At 38.3% G+C, this 11434-nt stretch overlaps 1 protein-coding gene across 1 annotated transcript in view; it reads left to right on the forward strand.

Moving 5' to 3' along the window:
• The window catches only part of slc8a4a (solute carrier family 8 member 4a), a 30892-nt gene extending 21817 nt beyond the window's left edge, over positions 1-9075 (forward strand). Inside the window, exons 7-9 of the mRNA XM_086098347.1 lie at positions 2019-2118; positions 4447-4719; positions 7681-9075. Of these exons, the coding sequence (XP_085954473.1) occupies positions 2019-2118; positions 4447-4719; positions 7681-8060 (753 nt within the window). The 3' untranslated portion in view covers positions 8061-9075. The remainder of the gene's footprint in view (positions 1-2018; positions 2119-4446; positions 4720-7680) is intronic.
• The last annotated feature ends 2359 nt before the right edge of the window (positions 9076-11434 follow it).

The raw sequence follows: 11434 nt of genomic DNA on the forward strand, positions 1-11434 counted from the left end.
TTCCGTCGTGTACTCCAGCCCTCATCCAACGTTTACTGCGATAGAAATGCTACGGAAAATGGATGGATACGCAGAATTGCATCAACATCAGGTGGCCGTAACTGAGACAAACAGCAGTAATGGAGGTTTCAACTGAACGAAGCCTTTAGCTTGATGCGTTTAAGCTTTCTGCAAATCAACATGCAATACTCGACTAATAATTAACAAGAATAAGAGTTAACGACAGAATCCGCTTGATTTCATGTGACGTGGCGGTTGACTCATTAGAAAACACACAGCAGACACTTTTGCTCCCTCCGCATCCATTCATTGATCCCGTTGCTAAATTGCTTATTGTATGCAGAGCACGAGACTGGAGCATCCAATTTGCGTGACGTTGATTGAATGATGTGATTTTCTATGCAAACAAAATGGATGGTCCTTTGTTTTGTTTGTTTTGCATTTTCATTTGAGGCGCTCGTTGAAGAGTCTGAAGTGGACTTGCCCTTCTCCTTTTCTCCGTTATTTTCTAACTTGCTTCCTGAGGTGGGATTTGAACCCACAACCTAGATGTGTGAGGCAGACTAACCACCCAAACATCATGCTGTACCCATGTTGAATGCTTTGCAACACTAATATATATATATATATAAATATATATTTATTTATTTGTATTTATTTATTTATTTTAACCTGTCTTGTTCAGCTGCTTGGTCATGCAGAATGATGAATCTGTCTTCCTTCTTCTTCTTCTTCTTCTTTTTTATGCTGGAGCAGTTGTTCTGTGCAACGGGGGAGTTTGAAATACTCTCTTTGCGGTGGTTTGTGTGGTGATATTTATTAGAAACGCTGTCGGATGGAACAAGGTTTGAGACGGGGACAAGCACGGGAAGAAAAGAAAGAACAAAGCAAAAATGAAAACGCAACAAAGCAGATGACAATGTATACGATTACTGTAACTCTGCAGGTTCTCGTTTCTCTTATTTTCTTTTTTTTTCCTTCTAAAATGCAAAAGTAGTCTGTAAGGTACGGGGGAAAACTTTTAACCACCTAACACAATGGTTCTTAACCTTGTTGGAGGTGCTGGACCCCACCAGTTTCATTCTCATTCACCGAAAACTTGAAGTTGTTTTTTTTTTTTCAAATTTAAGGACTTCATCTTGAATTCAGAAAGCGTTGTGTTCTTATATTTCCCAACTCCTTGCAGTTTAAAGAAGTGTTGCTTTAGGTTTGCTAGATAGCTAACCGTTTTTTTTTTTTAAAGATGGAACCCAGGGCCAGCAGATACAATGAGAACAACAGGGGCCCCAGAATTGAACCTTGTGGTACACCATACATGTGAATTCATATTGCACATATTCGTTTGACAAATTTTTTCCTGCTCAACATAGTTAGCATGAAGGGATTTTCAATAATAAAGAAACTGCACGACGTACCATCACAACAGCCAAAGTCGACAATTGAGCGCACCAAATTCCCAACAGCACAGATAGGCCAAGCAATGTCACCAATTATTTGAGTCAGGTGTGTGTCCTGACCTCCACGTGACACCACATGATAAAAAAGAAAAGAAAAAAGCTTTCAACTGGAAACAATTTTCAATTAAACTAATGTGAAAATGATGAATGACAGTCATTTGGCTTATTTTTTTATTTTTTTTCAGTGGATCTACTGGTGCAGAACATTGCCTCAAAACTGAGAGAATATTTTCTCATTGTTTTTCCTCTTGTCCCAAATTAGATAACTTCCCTCAGTCTCAGTATGGTGCAGTGCAGTGAGCGGGTCAAGCAAAGGCCCATCGGGAGTGGCAATAACAATTTACTTGTTTCTTTTGGACCAAGAGTGTAGGCGTTTTATTAGCCTTGGTGGTTAAAGCTAATGACCCTTTTACTCTCCATCTCTCTCACCAACTTCCCACTTTTCATTTAGTTTATTTTTTTTATTTTTATTTTTTTAAAGGCTAGTGATAACTTTATTCAAATTAGTATGCAGTGTCATGTTCATGCAGCGTTTTTTTTTTTTTTTTTGTCTGTCGGCAGAGCACGGTGGACAAGCTGATTAAAAAGACTAACCTGGCTCTGGTGGTGGGGAGCAGCAGCTGGAGGGAACAGTTTGTTAGTGCCGTCACTGTCAGCGCAGGTGAGTTTGTCGCGCGTCTCGTCACGTCACTCCTCTCTCACCCAACCTGTGGAAGGTTGATATTGCCGTGAGCTTGATTCAGTTTGCCGGCTGCTTTTTGCGGGGGGTTTTTTTATGGGTGGGTGCCCAGCATCCAAAATATTCCCCTTTGTCAAGAATCCATTTTTAATTAAAACATTTGAAATGAATGATATATATCTCCACCAAGCATGAAAGTGCAAGTGTATTTCCCCCCCCCCCCCACACACACACACTTTTATTACATATTATTATCTTATTCTTGTTAGAGTGCACACTACGAAGCTCTATAGTTTCTATTTGAAAGTGTTTTACTTTTTGCAACTATGTGCTCATTTCTTGCATTTTTTTTTAACCCAAACAGGCATTTGATTAAAAATGCATGTGGCTCATCATTTAAAGCCAGTTCTCCCCTACCTGTACAATTAATGGCCATCAAGTATTTATAGTAATGTTTGCATTTTTTTTAAATAATCTTACCCTTCCAGCTGGCATTATTTGGCTTTCATGACCTTTTAGATCAGCAGTCGTGCACATAAGCGCTACAAAAAAATGACTTGCACGCCCGATGTGTCATTTTTCTTAACATGCTCTTTTCACTATTTTTCTCCCCGAGTTCACCGAAGTTTGCGTGCAGAGTTTATAAATAGAAAGTACACTTCCTGCCTTGATACAAGGACCTCTCACTGAGTCATTGCTTCACTCACCAGCACACCTGCGCAAACTAATGATGGCATACACGTCACGTACTTACTTTACCTACCTACTTACTTACCTAATTATTTATTTTAACTGCCTACATATTTACTTTAACTACTTACATGCTTTACCTACCTATACCTACAGTATTTACTTACTTACTTACTAGGGGTGGGAATCTTCGAATGTCTCACGATTCGATTCGGTTCCGATTTTTGGTCCTGCGATTCGATTCAGAAGCGATTTTCGATTGCGAACGATTTGATTTGATTTGATTGACAATAATTTTTGCTTCAATCTATAGATGTGCAAGGAATTGTAATGATCTACTCCAGTCGGACTCGCTAATGCTAATTAGCGCGCTACTTGCGGCACTTTTATCACTCAAAAGAACGGCTCCACGCTGGAAAAAAAAACTTATTGGAATAACTTGATCGTGACTTTTTCCTTCTACTTTCTAATGTGGCTACAATTTAACAGTGTATTAGACCGTGTGGAACCACACTGCCCCTCAGTGGTCAAACCGGGTACAACATGAACAGCGCTCCAAATAAAGGCACACACAGACAAAGGCAGGAGAGTATAAAATAATTTTAATAAAATCGATTTTGGGACATTTAAAATAGATTCTGAATCGTGCTAAATGAGAATCGATTTTTTGGCACACCCCTCTTACTTACCTACTTATTTTACTCACCTAATTACCTTTTCTACCTACGTACTCACTTATCCTACCTACTTAATTTACCTATACTACTTACTTACTTGCTTACTTAATTACTTAGCCTACCTAATAACTCCCTTAACTACTGACTTGAGTTTACCTAACTACTGATTTTACCGATCTACTTACTTATCCGACCTACTTACTTTACCTATACATACTTACTTTAACGACCTACCTACTCACTTACTTTATCTACCTACATGCTTACTTCACCTACCTAAAACTTGTACCCTTGTAAAACAAAATCTTCCATTTGTATTTTAAAATAATGTATAAAAGCACAATTACTGCAACAAAAAAAAAAATATATATATAGCACAAGGACACAGAATTGAATTATTTTGAATTATTTTGTAGCATTGTTACACTGAAAGAGTCTTGACCACTCGTTGTCATTCATTTTGTGTGGTTTTTTTTGTGTGTGTTTTTTTGTGTTGATCAAGGGCAGACGAAACAAGTTTGACTTCTTTCTGTCCCTTTTCATTTATTTTACTTTGAAGTTGAATTTTGCTTTATATTGGGGGGGGGGGTATTTTAAATGAATGAAATAAATGATTGATTGACCTACCTACCTACTTACTTTTTTACTTAAATACTTCAAGTAAAGCGATTGTGGTCTTTCTTGATCTTTCTTCAATTGTCCGATTTAGCTGCAAGAGGCAGACAATATAGGAAACACCGTTCATTTTGATGCAGTGCAGTTGAGGATGAGATCGCTGCAGTTTTTTGATTATGTGTGTGTTTATATGACCCACTCACAGAACAATAGCTGACTAAATGCTATAGCTTCCCATAGGTCGCTATCAAATTGAAAATAGTACAGGTATGATCAATGTGCGTATGTACCCCAGGCCTTCATTCCGGTCTCTTCTACCTTTCCCCAGGCGATGACGATGAGGAAGAAAGCGGCGAAGAGCGCTTGCCCTCCTGCTTCGATTACATCATGCATTTCCTGACGGTTTTCTGGAAAGTGCTCTTTGCTTTCGTCCCGCCCACCGAGTACTGGAACGGATGGGCCTGTTTCTTCGTGTCCATTTCATTAATTGGCGTCCTGACAGCCGTGACCGGGGACCTGGCCTCTCATTTCGGGTGCACCGTCGGACTGAAGGACTCGGTCACCGCCGTGGTGTTCGTGGCCCTGGGCACGTCCGTCCCAGGTGGGTGTCCGCTATCGTTATGTCTGATGTTTGTCTCCACCGCAGGAGCAGCTGCTTGGGAAGAACTGCGTAACCTTTGCCTCCATCTTTACCGTAACATGTTATTTTGTGTATAAAAACGTGCTTTTGATTTAAACATGCTTTGGGTTAACCTTACACGCCGTCTCTCAATTTGGTTTGGGTCACTATGTGCCAAACTGCTGCTTGTTTACCGGCAACGTGGTGCCACAATATTGCAGAGTTAACTCATTCGCGGCCATTGACGGCTATAAATGTCAAAAATTCATTTTATGTATTTTTATTAGTTTAACATTTGTTATACTTTTGTTAACAATTGAGTATAAAAACCTAGAATTGTTTTTATTGCATATTTAGAACAGATATAAAATTTGTGATTAATCATTAGTTAACTCGTGAAGTCATGCGATTAATTACAATGAAAAAAATTAATTGCCTGACGTTCTGAATTTTTAATAATCTTTTCTTTTTTTTTTCATTCACTGCCATTGACGGCTATAAACGTCAAAAATGTATTTTAACTATTTCTATTAGTCTAACATTTTCTCCACTTTTGTTAACAAGAGTATGAAAACCTAGAATTGTTTTATTGTATATCTAGAACAGATGTAAAATTTGTGATTAATCCTTAGTTAAAGTTAGTGAAGATTAATTACAATTAAAAATTGTATTAAACAAAAATTTTTTTAATGAATTTATTGCAGTGAATGAGTTCAAATGAGTGGCTAAATAATTGTAACGGTGAAAAGAAAATGTTACAGAATATTTACATACAGGTGCTTGCTTGCTTGCTTTGTGTTTAAGCATCACACAAAAGATACTTTTATTATTGCGCAGTGGAGCGAATGCTAAGCGCTCAGGATTTACACACTCTTTTGCTGACTAAAGTCAATGAAATGGTTTAGCTTATGCCACGATGTGCTTTTTATTTTTTTATTTTTTATTTTTTTTTTTAATGTGGGGGCGAGCTTTATGAAACTTGGCGGTGGAGAGAAGCGCCATCAGCCTTCCGGGTAGAGTGCCCTTCAGATTATATAATAGTCCATTGTTTTATAATGGGCCAACAATATTTTCACAATTAAATTGCCGGTGTCGTCTTTGACATTTTATCTGGTAATAAAGCCAATGTGTGTGGGGTGGCTTCCTTTTGAAGAACAGCGAGAAGCGATGTCATATAAATTACATTATTTCAAACATTTTGTTAATAAATAAATAAATAACGTTGTTTTTTTTTTAATGTGTTTCAAACTCAATTTAAGTGGTGGCCACTGGAGACAGACTCTGGGTGTGTTTGGGCTGCGGCAAGTATTTAACCAAATAGGGGTTTCATTATTATTATTTTTTTTTTAAGAAGCACTTATTAATCACAATTCAGATCATTAACAGTTACGTGAGCATGATTGGTGAGCAGGTCTCCTCAAGTGACTGCTTTCAAGTTGGGGTGCCCCGGCACTTAACAACAACATCCTGTCACCTGTTCTTCTTAAAAAATTGTCTGTTCTCGTCCCCAACCGTTCTCTTCATGGCAGGTTTTGAAAAAGTCATTATAGGGACTGGGTGACAGGATATCTTTTCCTTCCACTTGGTATCACTTCAGAATTACATTTCACTGAAAGCTGTCACCAAGACCGATCTCAAGACCACTTATCTGTGTCTTGTCTCGGAATCCAAGGCATTGTTACTTGGTCTTGTCTCAGTCTGGGACAGGGCGGACTCCGATTTTTTTTTTTTTACCAAGACCGGTCGAGACCAGGCCAGTACTATTATGATCAATGAGAAACGCAGAATGCAGGTGATCGGTTGCACTGCCTACCTGGTGCCGCCTGGAGGACCAAGCCCCCTAGATAGGAGATTTGTTTTTGTTGCAAACGCAGTGAAAGAATTATATCGGCCGGGTTTTTTTTGGTGATATTTCTTTGACATATACAGTCTTGGTCGTGTCTGGGTCTTGACCTCCAAAGGTCTTGGTCCTGTCTGGGTCTCGACCTCCAAATGTCTTGCTCTTGGTCGTGTCTCGGTCTCGACCTCCAAATGTCTTGCTCTTGGTCGTGTCTCGGTCTCGACCTCCAAAAGGTCTTGGTCTTGTCTCGGTCTCGACCTCCAAAAGGTCTTGGTCTTGTCTCGGTCTCGACCTCCAAAAGGTCTTGGTCTTGTCTCGGTCTCGACCTCCAAAAGGTCTTGGTCTTGTCTCGGTCTCGACCTCAAAAAGTCTTGGTTTTGGTTTTGTGTTGAACTCGACCTTGAAATGTCTTGGTAGTGTCTGGGTCTCGACCTCCAAATGTCTTGCTCTTGGTCGTGTCTGGGTCTTGACCTCCAAAGGTCTTGGTCTTGTCCCGGTCTTGACCTCTAAAAGTCTTGGTTTTGGTTTCGTCTCGGTCTCGACCTCCAAAAGTCCTGGTCTTGGGCTTGTCTCGGTATCGATTACCAAATTTCTTGACACTTTTAAGGTCTTGGTTTTGTCTCGGTCCCAATCTCCAAGGGTCTTGATCTTCTCATGTAAAAGTCCTGGTCTTGTGTCAGTCTCAATCCTCTTGAGTCTCGACAATGTCTTGTTCTTGGTTGGTGTGCTCTTGACTACAACACTATGAATCTGAACTATAAAAACTGTAAAAATATATATATATTTTTTTTTTTAATTACACACAAAATGCTCAGGACAACAATACGGAAAAAGAGGTGGCGCCACACTAACAAAAGACTTTGGGTTAGGGTTGGGTTAGGGTTAATAGTGGGTCACAAAATAACATTTTGTGGGCCACAAATAGCCCTGGAGCCAAGCGTTTGAGACCCCTGTTTTAAGGTTTGGTTGGCCATAAAAACACGAGTACATCTGCACACAGTCCTGAAAAGGTACCATCTATCCTGTTGAGAATCCTAAGTGAGCTGGAGACATCTTAAGTTGCATTTGACAAATTCTCTCATGTCCCATCTTGTGCGTTCCAGACACATTTGCGAGTAAAGCGGCCGCCATCCAGGACCAATATGCTGACGCGTCCATCGGGAACGTGACGGGCAGCAACGCCGTCAACGTGTTCCTGGGCATCGGGGTGGCGTGGACCATCGCCTCTGTTTACTGGAAGACCAGAGGCAAGAGTTTCAAGGTCCAACCGGGCTCCCTGGCCTTCTCTGTCACCCTCTTCACCATCATGGCGCTGGTGTGCGTGTTGGTGCTGCTCTACCGCCGCCGTCCGAGCATATCGAACGCAGAGCTCGGCGGCCCACGGACAGCCAAGCTCATCACCTTCTTCCTCTTCCTCTCCCTGTGGTTCATCTACATCCTGCTGTCCTCGTTGGAGGCCTACTGCTACGTGCCTGGTTTCTGAGACGGCGGGGACGGCTGGAGCTAACTTTGTTTTTACACTTTCAAGAATGGGTTTTATTTTCACAGGCGTTTACAGTGATAGTGTCGGTCGCGCTGCCAACGAAACATATTTTTTTTCTTCTTCCTGTTAATCCAGTTGAACATATTCATCTTAGATAACCTTACATGCTTCCTGACAGTTCTTTTGAGTTTTTACGTTTTTATGATATAACTTTCTATAAAAAAAAATTATATAGAAATAAAACATTGGATGTCAACTCACTTAAGTGGAAAAATAATTGTAAAACATAGGTGTGTGCATTGGTATTTATTACTTGAGCTTTACATTAAATATTCATTGTATATCATGTAACAGATGAACATTGTGTGTGTGTGGATTTTGTGAAAGACTTTCTTTTTTTTTTTCCTGCACGCATCAGATAAAGAGTTTCTTGGAAATCTATTTTAAAGTACTGTATGTGATGTTTGAACAACGATGTGTTGATGTGCTCCTGTAATGTGAATCTCAGCAGTAATCTCTCAATGCTTTTCATACGTGTTATGGTTGGTATTAAATACATTTTCTTTCAAATAAATGAACAAAAGTTCCCCCCCCCCCCCTGGGCAGAGTGCCTGCTTTGAATTGTGTTTACAATTTGAGCGTGTTTACATTTGTACGTATGTGTGAACAAATTGGTGAAAGGCATCCTATCATGGTTTTCACAAATGTTCAGTGAGATGCCATCTTTCTTATTTATCACACTGACACGGTGACCGTTCGCTAACATCACTTTTAGAAAAAAAAAGCACAGTCAAAAGCAAAAGTCCACTTTTGCGTTGAGTATAAGCACAATCACTGAACTGGTTTTGTTGTTTGAGATGACGTGCCATATCGAAAGATGAACTGTATTTACCTGAGTGTTTGAGTTGTAAAGCCATATTTACGGAATAATTTCAGTAGAAGTGTCAGATTTCAATATATTGATATGCATGTTTAATGTATAAAAATGGAAATAAATGTTGGTAATTTATGATAATGTCAGATGTCTTATTGTCTTCATTTCTGGAGTCAAAATGATGCCCTAAAACAGTGCAATCAACCCTAAACGTTTCACTCCGCCCACACAGATTTTCGACCTCGAAGCGCCTTATTTCTTTCTTTGTTGTTAAACCTAAACATAAACCTACCAAGCAAAACTAAGACATTAAAACAATGAAAGACAGAAAAGAACAAACCTACCGCTGATTCTCTGAGAAACTCCCGCCTCACTTAAGTTCCTGATTCAATTTCCCTCCATTTTATATGTGCATCTCAATAACTGCACTGGGTCACATGACCACTTGCAGAGGGGAATTTAAAGGAACAGGCACAGAATTTGCCACCACATGATAAAATATTTGACTTGATCATTTTGGTGATTTTTTTTTTCCGATTGAATGCCCCATTTAATTTCTTTTTTATGGTTGTATATTTTTATTATTATCAACTTGAACCCGCAACTGTTAGCTCTCTATCACTGCACATCATAATCTTTTATTAGAAGCCATGTTCTAACTTAATACAGTACTAAAATATATTTAAAAGTGATTAGGTCAAAGGAACTACAAAGTATATTCACCTCAATGTGTCGCATTTTCTGTATTTATGTGTAAATGTTGGCGTGAAGTAGACCTACAGGCACCAAAATACTTTTATGATCCGACCAGATGACATAATTTCCTCATAAGCATGAGATCATGGTCCAACTACTGCATATATCATCTGTACTGGGGAGGAGAGAGCTAGTTGATTTTATGTGCAGCACAGCAGCGAATGTGTATCATACGTACGCGTACATACATTAAATGGATACGCAAATTAAAATTAGTACTGTGTATGAAAATTTCACTGATATTGGATTGTTAGTAAAACAAGTGAAGGAACTATATTATATTATATTAAATGGTCAGTACTGAAAGTTAATAAAATATTATCAATAACTATTAATATTTAAATATAGTATTGTGACAAGGTGTTTTACAAATTGGAATACTGTATGTATAGGTATGAATATTATTATTAAATTTATATAAAATAATATTATTATTTACTGACCCAAAACCCCCAAAAACGAAATGGATGGATGGATATTATTATTATTATTATTATTTACAGTATATTAAATATTAATTTATTCATATTTGTTTTATGTTGTATGTATGGCATTATTGTTTTACTGTGTGCAGAAGTCTGTGCCCCCCTTTAAAGAGCACATATTTCCTAATGTTTTTCCCTTTTTTTCCCCCCATCCAAGAAACTCAGGGTGCAAAGTAGCGAACCGGCAGGCTTCCCGTTCTGTCGCCCTCTGTTGGTCATTGTTATTTTTCATGTTTCTCGGGCGGATTGTGACTGTGAAAACAAATGACTTGTGTGTTTTTACTTACTTGGCCAATAAATCTGATTCTGATTCTGGTATTCTTAAAAACTCTATATTTATTTTATAAGGAAGTAATGAGGTTTTTTATTTTTTATTTTGTTGTTTTTCACAAATTAATTTATTATGTTCAACTTTTTATTTTAATTGATTTTTTAATACATCGTTTTTGGTTTCTTTTTTTTAAAAGTTGTTATTTGTAGGTAACCAAAATGAATGTCTGAAACCCTTGGTTATGAGTAATTATGAGATTAGCTATAAACGAAAATATAACCATTTTCACTTTCTATTAATTGACTGTATTGGGCAAGTGAGTTGTTAAGCACAACCATATATTTATTATGCTGATCAATAGCGCTCCCACCGCCGTCATTTCCTGCCTGGCCCATTTGCGGGTTTACTCAGTACATACATAATGAAAAGCGAACCCTTATTAAATACTGTAATTGAGCCCCTCTTGGTGAGCAGAAAACACTCTAATAATCAACTATGTCATGTAAATATATTAGGATACAGAAGGATACAGATTGCTGAATACAGAAGATGAGTATAAAATGGAAGAGTAATTGGATTAAATGATTACTCGGTTTGAATTGGCGTTGACGTCGCCGATTTCATAAATGAAATCAGACTTGCCTGTTTTTTCTTTATTAGTTATTATTATTATGGATTACTTGGGCAACATGTAATACATCACAATACACCGTTTATTCGCACAACTTTAGAATGAGATCCTGTAGGCCTACATCCGTCCCTCCCTTGTCTATTGTCCCAGCAAGGCTGAAAGTGTGCTACTAGTGCTCCCTCTAGTGGCGCACCAACAAATCATTCAGTACAGTTCAGTTGTGTTTTACTTTTTAGTTCGTTTTTCTTTTAGAACTTTCTTTTGAAATATTGTTTTGTATTAATAACAATTTTTAAGCGCAATATATTTCATATAATCAGTATTAAAGTTATTTTTCCCTTCTCATTCAGCTACATT

Source organism: Leptonotus elevatus, chromosome 16 (genome assembly GCF_054856555.1).
Source record: "Leptonotus elevatus isolate MCC_2025b chromosome 16, RoL_Lele_1.0, whole genome shotgun sequence".
NCBI classification, from domain to species: Eukaryota; Metazoa; Chordata; class Actinopteri; order Syngnathiformes; family Syngnathidae; genus Leptonotus; species Leptonotus elevatus.